At 35.3% G+C, this 16705-nt stretch overlaps 1 protein-coding gene across 2 annotated transcripts in view; it reads left to right on the forward strand.

The window, feature by feature from the left end:
* The window catches only part of LOC128985693 (protein bark beetle-like), an 84812-nt gene that overhangs the window by 26907 nt on the left and 41200 nt on the right, over window positions 1–16705 (forward strand). For both annotated transcript variants that reach the window (XM_054405478.1, XM_054405479.1), the window contains exons 2-13: window positions 3872–4032; window positions 4826–5019; window positions 5585–5759; window positions 9657–9826; window positions 10437–10521; window positions 10954–11095; window positions 11986–12235; window positions 13172–13306; window positions 13512–13668; window positions 13974–14148; window positions 15350–15701; window positions 16284–16503. In XM_054405478.1, the coding sequence (XP_054261453.1) occupies window positions 3872–4032; window positions 4826–5019; window positions 5585–5759; window positions 9657–9826; window positions 10437–10521; window positions 10954–11095; window positions 11986–12235; window positions 13172–13306; window positions 13512–13668; window positions 13974–14148; window positions 15350–15701; window positions 16284–16503 (2216 nt within the window). The remainder of the gene's footprint in view (window positions 1–3871; window positions 4033–4825; window positions 5020–5584; window positions 5760–9656; window positions 9827–10436; window positions 10522–10953; window positions 11096–11985; window positions 12236–13171; window positions 13307–13511; window positions 13669–13973; window positions 14149–15349; window positions 15702–16283; window positions 16504–16705) is intronic.

Raw genomic sequence — 16705 nt, forward strand, 5'->3', positions numbered from 1 at the left:
ATAGGTCTGTAGGTCTAGGTTACAAGAATGACTCAAGTGCTTTCCGCAGAAAGCTATATCAGCAAAATAAGTAGGTGAGAGTCACAGTTTCATGTTACACTGAGGCAAGCGGGCAAGCTACATGACACTTCTAATGTCAATGAATGACTCACTGGCTCACTTGTTAACTGAGTATGTAAAATAGCTTTGAAACTCAAGGTCACATTCCAAAGGTAGGAATTGCACTTGAGAGTGTGTTTAATGAGATTGGGGCGGGGCTAGTCAATTGGGTAGGACAGGACTTATGTCCTGGGGATTTGGGTTTGAATCCAGCCAATCGCCAATGGATTTTAGCTATGTGGTAATCCTATGACTCATTTTGAGTTCACCTGTCTTAAAAAAACCATAAGTTTTTCAGGCATGAATACTCTATGTATTGGAGAACCCTTTGTACTTAAACACTTAAAGCCAAACAATAATAATGACAATGATGGTGTAAAGTACACTTCATATAGTATTCTTTTTTTTTTGTTCATGTCCATAGGAGGTGTGTCATTGATAAACCTAAGTGAAATATAATACAAGTATTGTACAATAGGCTACAGTATTAGTACCTATTGCAATTGTTCAGTTTAAAACAAAATCGGTTCAGGATGGTAGGTATACTTTCTCATAACATATTTTGATTATGATAATTTAGTTATATTGGTTTGTTTAACCTAAGGTGGAATTATAATCTAAGATTTTTGTTAAAAAATATTTTAAATCCATCTATATAGGCAAGCATGAAACCTTTTTTCTCAGCTCGTGTGCATCACAGGGAAAATCTATGCATAGCCTACTGTTGGCAAGATATTTTCCTGTAGATGTGTAGAATCCCTTTACCTATTAAAATAGGCTCAAAAATAAGCACAAAAATTAATTTAAAACTTAAATTAACATGGGCCTTATTATGGGTTGCCATGCAGGTGATAAAAAACAACGAAATATAAACAGAAAACCAAAACAAATGGAAGAAATTCGGTTCCAATCACATATTTTACAGCGATGGGGTGAAAATAGAGAAGTCTGAACATTACATATTTTTGGTTGATTTTTCGACCTCTAGTACTTTTAAAAAGCAAATACCATGAATTATAATTTATAATATTAATAAATTATTTCCAAGTATTTTAGGCAGCTGTCAGTTAGAAAAAAGAACACTGTGTACATATAAATTCAAATCAAAGAAGAGATTTTAAATATTACATTTTATAAATTCAAATGAAAGTAAATCTAAGTCAAAAATTAATAACAGTGTCTTGGTATAAGAAAATCGCTCTTGCCTCTTTTTAGACACTGAACAAAAGCTAGGTTCCCTGGGATCATTAGATTAACCTTGTCTGTCTTCTCATCTAATTCTCCTGTCTGATGAATTGGCAATCAACTTAATGAAACAGACCGACTTCACTTATGCAGTACTAAGCAGTTAATATATTCGTAATTTAAATATCATAGTATACTAAAATAAACACAATTGGAAGCATGAGGTGCTTATTGTATTTCAATAGTATAAAAATATAATCATAGATTTACTAAAATAAAATATATACAGCAAATTCTGTAAAATTGATAATTTAATAAGAAAATATTTCCAGCCAGTACACTCACTCACACGATGGTGGAAGGAAAATCACACACTTTATTCAGTCACCTTTTTCAGTCACACCCCAGTCAACTTTGTGGGGATGCTTTAAGTTGCATATGAATTCACTTCAGAGATGATTTTGAATGGAGTGAAATGTGTAGCTTAGGTACCGACTAAAATCATCTGTTCCTTAAAAAAACTGTTAAAATCCAATTATTTCAAGCCAAGCTTGAATTGTTTTAACCATAAAAAATCTTTTAACCACAAACTTAGAGAATGTTTTATCTATGCTTAAATGTAAATAGAAACAAACATCAAAACAACATGTTTGAGATTTTACATTAGAAAGAGAAGTAAATGACTTTCAATACCATTAGGAGACTTATCACCCTATTATTATAATCTGAAGCCCTGTTTTGGTGTGTTTCTTATTGGTGAGAACAATTGAGTGAGTTGACTATGTTTTCCTCTTATTTCGGATGGTTTTTACCGCACTTGCTTTATTACACTTACTTTATGACTGGGTCGGGTGGCGTCCTGTAATCCAGCTACTAGGAGGTCACAAATTGTGGATATCCATAGGCATGCGCTGTGGATGCGATACTCCCTGGTGTGGATTAATGTCCACATGAGTGAGTACTACGACTATCCGCAGTACTATCCTGATAATTAGACCAATTCGTATACCAAGCCGAAAATGTGGTTCGGATTCCACTATAAACTGTAGGTCCCTTAGTTGCCATTAGCTGTATGGGCTATTAATTAACAGCTTGTCTAAGGAATGTGGGCCTTAGTCACTAACAAGACTACAAGATCGCGCCACTCATCCCACACTCATCTCCATTCATACTTGGCTTAAAATACCTACTTTTGTATGTTCGCCATTTAATATAAAAGTAGCCTATTAGAGAAAGTATTCTTTAGTTATAATAGAATAAAACAACTAATGGTTTCAAAATGGTTTATAAATTGGTAAATAGTAGGTATAAACAGTAAACCACAAAAAACCCTCTAACCAAACAGGATCATACAGCAGTTGAAATTGCCATCGGCTGATCTATAAAATGATAAATCTGTATGGATGCACACTCAAATAAAACTGAGCAGAAACACACATTGAAAAAGGCTCCAAATTGTTCAATAGAACAATACGTCTACATAGTACTTATTTGCAGTTTCCAAAGTCAATGGTACATGGCACTATTAGTAGAACAGCAGTAGTTTGATGCTGCCACGTGCCGCAAACACCCACCTTCCAATTGTGCTCATTCCCACCATTGTTATTGTTATTGTTGCTATGTCAGGTTTACCAGTTCCAAGTTCATTGTTGTTCTCATTAGTCCATATCATAGTTCACATTGATCTGATCGAATAGTTGTTTTCTGTCAGCGATTCTTCTATCGACATCTTCATGTTTAGCATTTTAGAAACTTTTTGAAAATTTATGTATAGAATTTATTCCTTTACTGTGAAGATGCAAGTTGCTTTCTCCATTGTTTGATATGTATCTGCCACTAATTACAGTTGTAAAAATTATGTGTGAACCTGAGCGTTATTTATAATTTTTCTCATCCAACTTTGTGCTGTGTATTCTTGCTGGGTAACTTAACTGACTTGGGGGCCGAGTGGTTATGGATGTAGATCTTAATTCCGAGAATTGATTGCTGGCGCACTCCTGAGGACTGAGAACCCATCACAGGTTACTCTAAAAAAACTGTGTTGTTTAATTTTTGTTCAAAGATAGGAATCCAAACAAATTTAAGGGAAAACAGTCTAAAACCCTTAAATGTTTGTGGATATGTGCTGATCAGTCCCATCAATGAAGTCCAAGACACTAATAATGCCTTACGTCCTCAGTAAATTTTTGGTCCCATTCAGTTTTTGGTGCCTCTCCAATATTCTGTTTTAATTCTTCTGTGTTAAATCAACTTGGTCCTTTAATTTCAGTCTTTTGATCCAAGTGTTTTTCTTCTGTGTACTTCTGGGTACTCGCTCTTCGTTATTGCATGTTCTTCTCTTCACCTTTACAAGCGTCCTACTCAACTCATTCTACAGGTTTGAGACATTGCTACAATGTCTAGGGTCTTAAGTGATGTGTCGATCCTGTAGGTATTTTTTTAGGAAAAGTACTAGATCCAAGAATTGAGAATCAATATTTATCCGGGACTGTATTGACTTTAAAAGATTGGTCCCAAATATACAATGTAATATTGTATTATTCAACATCAAACCTAACCAAGTGGCTAACCTAAATGGTATGTCTAGGGTCTGCCGGATCAGCGGATTGTGTTCAGCAGTCTGTCCGAGCCAGAGCGGAGTCCATCGCTGCCTCAGCTGCGACTAGTAGACGGACCATCACCTCTCTCCGGCCGCCTACAGATCCTTCACAATGGAGCTTGGCGGGATGTGTGTTCCAACAGTAGAAAGTGAGTAACAATCAATTGTTGTAATGTTAAAAACAAACACTTGTTGTGTTATTCAGGTTATGTAGCTGTTGTCGTAATTTTTTATTAGATGACCATAGTGAGTTATGGAGCCTCATTACTCCATTTCAAAACCTCACAAAAAATTGTCAAAAACATTGAAATAATAAATATAAGGATACAAATATTTTTTTTTTTAAATGTATCGGTTAGCCAAGTAAATGTCAACGGTAATTTTTATTTAATGTTTTTGTCTATTTGTTAGTGTAGGCCTATTTTGAAATTTGTCGTAATGAAATGGGGTTTTGAGTTTTGACAATTTCAAAAATCTTAAGAGATTAGAAAATGGTTTGATGCCAAAACTAATAATATGTTGCTGGATAGTGGTTTGACAACAGTTAAGGAACGTAAACTATAGGCCTATATTATCACAGATTAAAGATGTTAGACAATTTCGACTGTGATATTACATTCATTGTCCTCAATCCTGATAGCTAAAATAATTAAATAGTTAAAGCCAATTCTGACATACAAAACATCTTTTATTGCCTTGTATAGGCCTTCAATGATCAAATCTATCACATAAAAACAACCAAACAACCAAATAACAAACTAATAGCTTTGACTAAAAATGTGTTTTCCATTTTTGGCATCAAAAGATGTTTAAATAATGACAAACAGATTATCCTCCTGTTTAAGTTTGCACATTTAAAACAACTTGGTACATGGCTAGCTATGCAAAACTTTGAACTTACAACAACCAAGTAATCAAACATTCCAATGATGTTCTCCCCAGTTGGACCAGAGCAGACATGGAGGTGGCGTGTAGACAGCTTGGCTGGCAAGGCGGGGCCTGGGGTGGCTGGTATGATAGACAGTGGGGTGTGTCCCGCCCCCGCTTGCTGCTGGAAGCCCCCTCTTGTCGGGGCAACGAGGCCACGCTGCAAGAGTGTGATTGGAACAGTCGACAACTTGGTTCTGGAGTCTGTGGTGAGTTTGTACTCTATATTTTGTGTCAGAATAATATATTTTACATTGCGCCCATTCAACTGTGAAAACCTTGAAACTATTCATGAGACGTGAGTTTTTTTAAGCGCTGAAAACCTGAAATATGCCCTCATGAATTTAATTTGAATGTTCGAGTGAGGTCTGTAGGACGTCATGACTCTTCATGACTAGGTCGTGAGGCAACATCCACCGCGCCCTATCTTGTGTGTTCGTAACTTTTGGCTAAGTTTGTTAAGTTGTGTCGTTAAAATGTTGTGTTTTTGCGTATTTCGTGTATAATATACATTATATATCTTGACAAATTCATACACGGGTGAAAGTGCTTTTTATTTTAACGCTCTGACAACCTGAAGATGTGCCCCATCGGCTGTAGTTGATAAGAACTACAACACGGATCGTTTGACGCAAAACTATAGCATAAATAATTTTATATTACAATATGTACCTACATTACATTTAGCAGTGACATTGCACTGAATTTATTTTCCATGGCTGTAATAAATAGGAGGAATCCCAAAGCTTCTCTTAACTCTTTATTTCTTTCCAGACTTCCATCCAGACCTAGGCCTGCAGTGCCTGCCGTACCACGAGACCTCATCTTCTGTTGTACATCACTGGCGAGGATTGAAGTTCCAGTATGCTCAACATGACGAGAATCTGGTTAACTTTAACACTCTGAGACTCCCTGTGTCACAGTCAGAGCTGGCCTTCGTAGATATCAGGTCAGCAAAAACTAATACCAGTCAAAACTGAGGGAGGTTTTATGCTTTTGTAGTTTGAGCAGTTAAATATAGTGTGTTCGGGTGTTTTGTTTTGATGTATGACCCACATGAAACTATTTAACTATAAAAAATGGCCACTGGAGATAGGGAAGGAGATTGCAGTACCCCAAAATGTAGCTGACACACTTAAGAACCTTGTCGCCCACACATAATCAATAAAAATTAAAAGAAATTAAAAAAAAAACTTGATAATGAATTGGGCTCTTGTTCCTGAAATTAACAAATTAGTTACCTGTGTTTCTATTCGAGCAATCTGTTGTTAAAAGTGACCTAAAATAAATAAATGTCTCCGAACACAGGTAAGTAAACTCTTATTGCTAGTTTTATGCGGTGAGTATAGAGTTCTCTAGAGTAATAGAGGGAACAGAGGAACGTATATTTTGAAGTAAAACCTTTTAAATGATGACCTAAAGGTGTTGAAGAAAGTACAGACTTTGACTATTAAAGATTAAGATTTTGTGTTTGAAATTAAAAACTGAAACTCCTCATTATTTTAAGACATATGAACTACTGATATAGATGTATTAATTAGTAAATCAGTTGGCCTTATTTAAATTGTAGGCTATAGATATAAAAGACTGTCATATAGGCTAAGTTCTAACAACACCATCGGCACTGATAAAAGTTGTCAACTAAGTTATTTTTTTAATGCATTGAATAATACAGCTGATAACAAAAATAGATTGCATGTTTAGTTTCTCCAACACACAATACAGTGAACTGCAGTTTGGGAGAATCATTCTATTCCATGTAGTACAAATAATTAATTTTGAAATGCTTTCCTATGTTATATGTTAATATGTGAGTTGTCTAAAAACAAGTTAACTAAAATATCATTAGAAAATAATAATCAAAAATAAAATCAAACATTTGAAAGAAAATTTTTTAATAATGCGAATGCAAGGCAATTGTGAATTAGTGCTTTCATCACAATATACTTGAACAGGGTCGATTCTGGTCCTATGTTTGTAATTGGGCTATCAAAAAAGGACGTAATCCAACAACCTGTTGACGTTGAATGGTTACAACCCAAGGGTTTTTTACTGTTTCCTTAAAAATGGAAACAAATGCTAATGGTGTGCTGCGCACACAACATAGATCCTGAGAAAAGTCTAGTTTTTGTTGGTTTAAAAACCTACAGATCCTTGATCATTGAGTTTTTAAATTGGGGTGGCTAAAGAAACAGCTGATCTTAAAAACAAAGATATAGCTTGTCATACTCAACATTATACACTCATCTTGCGTTCATATTCATATATTCATTGTTATTGTGCACCTTGTGCGAGGCTGTCTAAAAAATTAACGATGATGTATGACTTAAAGTAAAAATCACCTCATTTGTTTGTAAACAGTTGATAAATGTATGAATAGCAGTTGTGTTAAATGATAGTTGTTTTGTTTTATCTTACTAATATTATAAATGTGAAAGTTTGTGTGTTTGTTTGTTTGTTTGAAGTTTAATCACGCATTAAATACTGGTCGGATTGGGCTGAAATGTGATATGATGATAGCTCATGTTCCCGTTTAACATATAGACATATTCTCATCTCAAAAATCCTTTAGGGCTCTGCCCCACTGGCTCTGAAGTTTCCCATGTTAACCTTATGAGTATTGATATTTAAAAGGAATTAAAGAATTTAGTCAGCTGTCTCAACTACACAAGTTGGTTCTATGATATTCAATAGCAAAATAAAGTTATAAAGTTTACCAACAGGGTGCATCGCTATTAATCTTTTGGAATTTATGACAAAAGCTAATTTGAACCAAGCAAGTGATACACAATGAGAACTTTACTTTTTTCTTTTGTTTAGGTGCAGTGGTAAGTTAGAACATTATAGGTATGGTAGATGTGCTATAATATAGCATACCTTAAATTAAAAGAACCAAATTTTATTAAACAGTGTCCTCTTCCATTGCACACAGAAAGCTTGAGCATAACTGCAAAAAAACATTTTAAATACTTACGAGGTGTTAGCCCGTCCTACGTACGGGAATTCAGTAGTCAGTTAAAACCGTGTACAATTCAGATCAGCTAGTTTACACATATAAAGACAAAGTTTCTTGCAGTTTTAATGTGAAAAATCATCTTGTAAACAAATGTTGTGTGACCAAATATGTTTTTATTCCATCATAGGCCTATACGATATGCATTTTAAATCCGATAATCTATATTTTACAATAAAACAGCAATTCTGCAATTTTTACGATGTGAAAAGCGTTGAAGTGAGATTTGCAGCCGATTCGCACAGACGCACACTGATTATAAGTAGCCTACAGTAGAGAGAGTAATAGTCAATTGAGAAGTGTATAGACCTAGTCAACGATACCACCTTCCATAGCATACCTGCCTCTTCCATAATTATTATCACCACAATACAACTACCATACACAATTTCCAGTAGGTCTGAGTAGAAACGACCTAAAATAAAACGATAATATCCAATCAAATTCACAGTACACATAATTTAACTTTGGTGTCCTAACATAAAAACTAATCGTCACACCTTTCCTTTATATCAATTTCACTGCATTAATTGCTAAATAAATAAATGTAAACAAAGGAAAGTAAAAACAATAACATTTTGTTTTGAAACAGCTGTTTGGTTCAAATAACATTCATTTGAACAAAATAAATGGTCACATGTAGCAGGAATATAAAAAGTAAACACGCTAGTAAAGCTAGTGACGTAATTGTCAATGTTTATTATCCATACCGTTATCAGTTCTATCCTTGATAATTACCCACCCTCATTGAATAAATGTACATCGTAATTTCCCATATAAGTTAATTTAAACTACAATATATTCATAGTTGAAAATAGCCCATAGCGCTGATATGGGCACCCCCAAACGTAACCACAACTGAACAGGATTTCATAAAAGGATGGTTTGTCTAATTGCAGTATCCTAGGTCAATGTTGACGTTGTGTTCAATCTATGTCATCCATCTGTTTATCTTTGTATAAAACCCGGCTGAGGTTATGGTGGTAATTTAAAATCGTGATTCCTGATTATTCTTGATCTTCTTTTTATGACATCAATATTTCCGGGCCTAATCCAAACAAAGTTAAAGCAGACAAACATTAGTGGAGCAGTAAATTAATTGCATTTATCCTTTTTTTATTAAGACTCGTGTACAGAGCCTCGATTTATACTGTGGTTTAATTAATTTTTGTTAAAACTCTGGTCTCTACTAATATTACTGTACTTATTTTCTATAATCAATGACAAAATAAGAGTAAATAAAATAACCTCAGAGTTCCATAGTTTATATTTAACCAGCTGTTAGTTAAAACAAATTATATTGCTCTAAAACAAATCGAAGATTACAAAGATTGCTTTAAAAAATAATTTGAACATCCTAGTATTTAACTATGTATATTTAATTAATCTGTCATCCTCTTACAGAAGAATTAAACGTATCAATGATTAGCATTACACATAGTATAAATAAGTCAACCCTAAGTATGTCTTAACATTTTTATCCAAATGCTGAATTTGTGACACAAAAGCTGAATGTTTACAGCTGTTATGTTAAGCAAATTATTTTATGCCAAAAGCTAGTTTAGAATCTTAGCGTCGGCTGCTAGACTTTTTAAAAATTAAAACTTAATTTCTAAAAAACTGGGACCCTAAACTAAAATTATGGCTTCGACATTCCCTAGTTTTTAAAATTATCTTTCTTTCAACACAAAAATCATGAAAATCCGTCGAGTGGTTGATTCGGAATCGTGAAATAAAAAAACACTGTTTCGTTTTAATATTATAGATACGCCAACCCCGTACGTAGGACGGGTACTCTGCTATTGAGTTATATAAGTGTTTGTGTTTGCCCAGGTTTGCAGGATCAGGTAGGGACTACAACGCCAGTTCAGCTCTGGAGGTGGAAGGTATTCCTCCCAGACTGGTGTCCGTGACAGTGGCTCACTCTGCCTACAATGGAGTCAACTTCACCAACCCCCAGGCTCCCTTCACTGTACACAACTGCACCATCATCAACAACAGAGGTTTGTAATGACTTGACAGGGAAATTTGTATGACATATACACATCCTCAAATATACAGTATATATCCTCTTTTATTCCCAGGTCTGAGTGTCGACCATGCCTAAATTAAAGATATTGGGGAGTAAACTTTTTCCCCTTACACAGTTCCTTTTCCTTGATCATCTACCATCTCATTCCACTTTTTCTCCACATCCTCTCCACCTTCTTCTAGGTTTCCTTCTTGGTCTTACATCATTATCAACTCCATCTTCTTGCATTTGTTTCACATGAACAAAACCATCTTAGCCTTCATCAAATCTTCTGATATTTTTATTCTAAAACCCACCCCTCCCCGTTTTGCTCTACAGCCATTAACAATTATACCTCTCCAATTTTCTCTATTTGATCTAAATCACTAAATTCCTCGTCTTCTGGCGAGAGCCGTATCAAATCGGTTTTACACTCATGTACAAAACAAGATGTTTTGCCCATTCTATCATGTGGCATCCTCAGTGGCAAAGCTGTGAGTCTGCCACATGGAAATTCGCTAAAGATACTATTTAGAAATATATCTTAGTTGTAGTCTACTTGTGTTGTAGTTGTGATACTAATTTACCACTAATGTGCACAGGTTACGGAGTTTACATCAACAGTTCTACAGGGGGGGTCCAACTCAGTGGTACAACAGTCTCTAGCAACGGAGCTGATGGTATAAGGTAATGCCACTATTATTATTGTATGTGATAAATTGTTGATGCAAGCAGACTTGTAAATAATTTGACGGAAAGTAAATAAAGATACGTTGTAACTACTGATTCATTCGACTATTGGGTCTGATGATGATTGGAGTGTCCAATCGAAATCGATCACCACTTACCATCTTTTGTATATTAACCGTCTTGTGAGTAACAGTATAAGCGTAAATATTTGTTTTAAGTGTTATTAGACATATCTTTATTTACTTTCCGTATATTTAATAACACGTACAATGCTGATCAAGAAGTTTAATAATTTTAATCATGTTGTATTGAATATCTGTGCCTACCTTAATATTTGATAATATCACATCAGACTACTAAATTGTAAATTTATTAAATTTTAATAGAAATAGTTGTTGTAGACTTTTTATTCACAGTATTTTATTGCAGGTATGTTCACCACGACCAGACACATTTCTTGAGAGATGGTATACAAGACATCTGTACATTCCCCTCCACTCTACACATGATCTTCCCAGTGACCATCTCATTAGCTCAGAGCCTCTACGGGTCAGCCAGGGATTGTCATAAGGTTTGTAATCAGTCTAGCTAGCTGGTTTAGTTGTAGATTGTTATAACAGTCAAATGCCAAACTGTTGTTATTTGTTTTAGTATTCATATTGTTGAAGTATTAAAGTGTTTCAATAAAAAACTCTAGTCCTAGCTCAGCTCTTCTACAAAAAAATTCCTCATCTTTACTGGGAAGAAAAATCAAGAGGTCTTTGATAGTTTGAAAGTAGATCCAGCCTGTTCACAGTCATTGGGTTTAAAATGGTCCTGGATTGTAGAAACAGTTTATGTTCTTAATTGATTGCTGTTTTGTTCTGGCAAGTCATAGAAACAAATCCGCACAATGCTCCTCACTCCATTCTTAAGTTGTTTTTTTTCACTCTTATTGAGGTTAAAATACACATGTTTGTGTCTCCGTCTCAATATAACTGTAATGATAATAGTTTCTTGAAACATTCTCTTGTTCAAGAACAAAAGAGGTAGCAAGTTAGCTTACCTTAAAAAAGTCCTGGCAAACCATAGTACACTCAGAAGACACAGTAAACCAGGGTTGCCACCCGTCCCGTCTCGATTTTGGTTCCTATATGCCCGTATTTAAGCCTATGTTAATCCGGCAGGAGGGGGGCCATTTCCCGATTTTTCCTTAACCTAGGGTGGCAACCCTGCAGTAAACACAGTAGTTTGTCTCCTGACTTTTTCAAATGTGGAAAAAGATAGTTGGACAGAAAATCTCTTTATTTATACTTAACATACCCCAGGGAACAAAATATTGTGTGTTTTCTAGATACCATGGGCTACCTCAAATCTTTTCTAAGGTAAGTTAGCTACAATCCCTTTATCCTCAAAATCACAATCCTGGACAATTATTTTTTTCATAAACAAAACTAGCCTAACTCATACTTTTGTTTCCAGACATTTTCCACCACTAGTGACCAAGTGCTAACCATACAGTTCCTCTACACAGTGACAGATCGCAACGACAGCACCTCACTCCTGATGTTTGATGGACGGACAGCCTCAAGTCGACTGCTGGGATCTGTTAAGTTCCGCAACTCTAGCCGACCCCAGAGTGTTACCACTACTAGAAACAATTTGTTCCTCGCTTTCTCCGCGGAACAGTTTACTCAGACGGAAACTCTTATCAGGATCACAACTGAACGACGTGAGTTACATCGTTACTACTACTAGTTTTTAAATTGTCGGAATATGTAATTTTTATACAACTAACTCATAATGTAAAAGTAATAAAAAATACATTTAGTTCAGAATCATTGAAGTACGCTTTGATCAATAACTAGGTTTTTGAAGGTTTATTGTTTTGTTTTAGGTATGGTATTTCAAATTAGTTGGGCTGATTTTAGTAGTCAAAGACATCTCAACATTTTAGAGGATAGGAAAAAGATATTGATCTTGATCAGTTCTTTAGTTTTACTGAAGGAAGCAGCCTAAATTGGCATTTTTGTTGCTTTCATAGGTTCTAAAACATAAAAATAACCAAAAACTTCATGATCATGTACAGACAATATAATTTTATTTACAAAGAAGGTACATTACCAACAATTCTTCTAATTTAATCTTTCTAAATATTTTCATTTCGAAATAAAGTATTTTACCTACGACCGTTTTTTAAAGTTGCCGTTTCAGTTCTTAGAATTGAAAAGTGTCTCATAACAGCATAGTTTTACTCATAACAACACGGGTAACGGACCAATGAGCTTCAAGGATTGAGAAAGAAGAAGTAAAATTGTAATGATTCGAACTTCAACTAATCAGCTGTTTACTAATTTAATTCTAATGATTGGTGAAATTAGTGTTTGGTTCAATAATTCGTTGCATCACTGGCAGTGGCAATGGGAGGTTATAAACGAAAACATAACCTCTCTTAGAAGTTATAAGTAGTGATTTTTAGTAATTAAAATACTGTCATTGGTAAAGTAGTGTACGCAACTCGCGTAAATAGTGTTAACGACACTCGTAGAAGTTTTTAAGGCACTCGCCAAGGCTCGTACCTTAAATTTTCTACTCGTGTCGTTAACACTATCTTTACGCAATCGTTGCGTAAACTACTATATATTGATCATTATTTCTTTTGATTTAGGAAAATGGTTCGATCTGAACGTGGTTGAAGATTCAAAGGTTGAAGACAACAATGGCCGAGGAATTGCTTTGGAGGGCTTCAGAAGCCAATTTCATCTCTCTCAGAGTGATGTTTCTCACAATAACCATATTGCAGGTAAATATTTGTTTTTTATTGGATAGAACTTAATTAGATAATACACTGATTAAACAAACCCCTTTTTATTTGTCATCCTAATGAATCAGCTGAAGACAATATTTAAGTATGTTTTTGCCTGGTATATGTAGAGTGTGTAAAAAATATGATAAATTCTAAGTAAATTTGCTTACTCTGTGTATAACTTTTATACGGTTGTTATCAGGTGTTCATGTGCTGAGGGGAGTTGGCTATGTAAACATTTCCGATGCCAGGATAGCGTTCAACGTAGGTGACGGAGTTAACGTCAGCTTCACTGGTGGTGTCGTAAATGTAACTAGGTCTTCACTCTCGTCCAATCAGGGCTTTGGAATGGCTGTGTGGTAAGTAATAAGGCTTTGGATGTAAATCACCATAAACTTTGTCTCAGTAATCATCATACTAATATTATAAATGTGAATGTTTGTGTGCTTGTCTGTTTGTTTGTATGTTTGTTTGAAGTTCAATCACACATTAACTACTGGTCGGATTTGGTTGAAATTTGGTATGATCATGATGATAGCTCACACCCGATTAACATATAGACATATACTTATCTTATATCTAATTGGCAACATTTTGACTGTCAGGTGAGCTCTAAACCAGCTACTATCAGAAAGAATACAAAGTAATAATGATTTTTTAACAGGTTGAACGACACTAAGGAACCAGAGTACCAATCCTTCCAACAAGAGACGAGTGTTGCTTACAGTGAGTTGTTCCGCAACCTGGAGACCGGACTGTTGGTGGGAAACTTCTGTGGCGACTCCATCGTCAATATCACCGGCAACTTCTTCAACCTCAGTCTAAACACTGCGATCGAGGTGACTTTTAGAAGTTTGGTTGGCCTACCAATACATTTAACTTGATGTTTAGTGCCTGTCTGTTTCAAAAGCTGTTACAAAAGTCTTTGGAGTAAATTTACTGCTGTTGCTACTTCTGATTTTTTAGAGAACATTGATGTCAAGTAATATTACCTTCTGGATTATATAATTTAAGACAACTCCATCAAAGGATCCAATATGGATGGATTTTTGGTGAAGGAGGGAGCATTGCCAAGCATTTAGAGTTACATGAACACCTCTCCAAAATGTATATTGGTATACTAGTATTAATATCAGTAACATTCAATGTTTGAGGGTTTACATTTCAGACTAATGTTGTTTGCATCTACAGACTGTCCCAAAAGTCCCGGACCGGTTTAATATTTTCTAAACGACAACAGATAAATCAATAAGATTTTGCACATCAACACCACACTTAAAAATCTACTTTTTTAAGGAACTATCAATTTTCTGTCATATCATGGGGACGTCCCACGAGGAGTCAGAAGGAAATTTTAAATAGGAGCATAGGTCAATATGCACATCAGTTTAAAGGGTTTAGCTAGCAGAGTTCAATGCCGGAAACCGCGCCTCGAAAGGATCACCCGTTACAAAATGGCGGCCGTTCAAAGATTCCTTGAACCTGCCATTTTGAATCTTTGAACGACTGCCATTTTTTACTCAGGCGTTCTTTTGAGCTTGAATTTACGGCATTGTAATCTACTAGTGAAGACCTTTAATTTGATGTGCATATCGACCTATGCTTACGTTAAAAATTTTTTTCCGATTCCTAGGGCTGTGCCCCCAAATGCAAATTTAATGAATCTTTGAACCACTGTCATTCTTGACTTGGTTGTCCGTTTGAGTTCAAATTTGCAGCATTATATTCTGCTAGTAAAGACCTTTAATTTGATGTACATGTCAACCTATGCTTCTATTTAAGATTTCCTTCTGACTCCTTGCGGGACGTCCCCATGATGTGACAGAAAATTTATATTTCCATAAAAAAGTAGATTTTTAGGTGTGGTGTTGATGTACCAAATCTTATTGATTTATCTGTTGTCGTAAAGAAAATATTAAACCGGTCCGGGACTTTTGAGACAGTCTGTATATCAAATGGCATCTTTGTATGAATATATTAGGTCAGGGGTAGAGTAAATTTATTTAATTTTATTTTACTAAAACATTACTTTTTCTACAGATAAAGTCATGCTGGAAGCAGAACGCCCCTTCTACAAGATTACAAATTGGTCACAACACTTTTTCACAAAACAAGAAGTTGGGAATCAAAATCCGGCCGGCCGTGAACATGGATGGAGTGATAGAGTTTAACCGGATGACAAGCCATACTTACGGAGGAGTTTTGATCAAGAATGACGCAGTGGAGGAGCTGGAGGTTATGCCAAGTAGATTTGTGATTCGAAACAACGAGTTTGTGGAGAACAGTGGAGTTTATGTAGTCAACATCGGGTTGTCTGCGTACAGTGAAGTGCATTATATACTCTTCACCTGGAACTTCATCAGGAGGAACCGGATACGGGAACCATTTGATGGTGAGAATTTTGGTATATGTTAAAGTTTTACAGGCTATATACGTTAAATTTTGAGAACTGTGAGGTCTCTTAAAGTAAACAATCGAACTTAAACAAATATTTCATGGATATAAATTATTTGTACATTAAATTCAGAATATCTTGACCTAAAAAGTTTTATAGTTGAAGAGTTGGAAGTAGAATAACTGACAAATAAAGGTTGTATTGCATGTATTCAAAATTGATTAGTTTTAATAAGTACATATTTGATTGATTCATTTTCAGAAGTGAGTATTACCGGTACAAACTTCAAGACTTTTGTACAGATTGGGACAAAGGAAAAAATCTTATAGTGATCAATTGTTCTTTTTCATTATTGGCGTGAATTAAAGAAGTAGTATGTATTAACTGTTGGATGAGCGTTGGTTTGATGTTTGTAGATATTCAACATGTCCTTACCACAAGGGTGCTGACAGTAAAGTATTAAAGACAATCATACACAAATTGGTAGCTCCAAATATGATTATTGATCAGTGGCAGTAAAGTAATTGGATCCAAGTATGATTAGATTAAAAAAGTATTAATTCCTGTTCTGTGTTGCAGGAGATGAGGAAGAGGCTCGGTTAATTCCCCGCAGTCGTGTGGCAGCTCCTTTGGTAGTATCATCGCCCAATGTAGACGTGTTCCGTAACATCCTTCAGAACCCTGACTCGGTGTACGAGGTCGGCTCACACCTAGAAGACCAGAGCCAGCTGATAAACTGCACCTTCAACTGGCTCGGCTCAACCAGCGAGGAGAAGATATTTGAGAGAGTGTTTGATAGGTACGGATGATTTTTTAAAATCCTCTATCTTAGGCTCAGGGGTATTCCAGTTACTTAAGTCACACTAATTTTAGTATTTTTTAGTTAGGTGTTTTAATGATTTGTTTTAAGAAGATCTTTGATTTTTGTCACATAGTAAGCATTTCAACTCACAAATTTCCATCAGGATCATAGAAGTATAGGCCTAGTTGAGGTTGGTAAA

Source organism: Macrosteles quadrilineatus, unplaced genomic scaffold (genome assembly GCF_028750875.1).
Source record: "Macrosteles quadrilineatus isolate MER2022 unplaced genomic scaffold, UCM_ALF_1.0 Scaffold_2__2_contigs__length_208266976, whole genome shotgun sequence".
Classification (NCBI taxonomy): Eukaryota; Metazoa; Arthropoda; class Insecta; order Hemiptera; family Cicadellidae; genus Macrosteles; species Macrosteles quadrilineatus.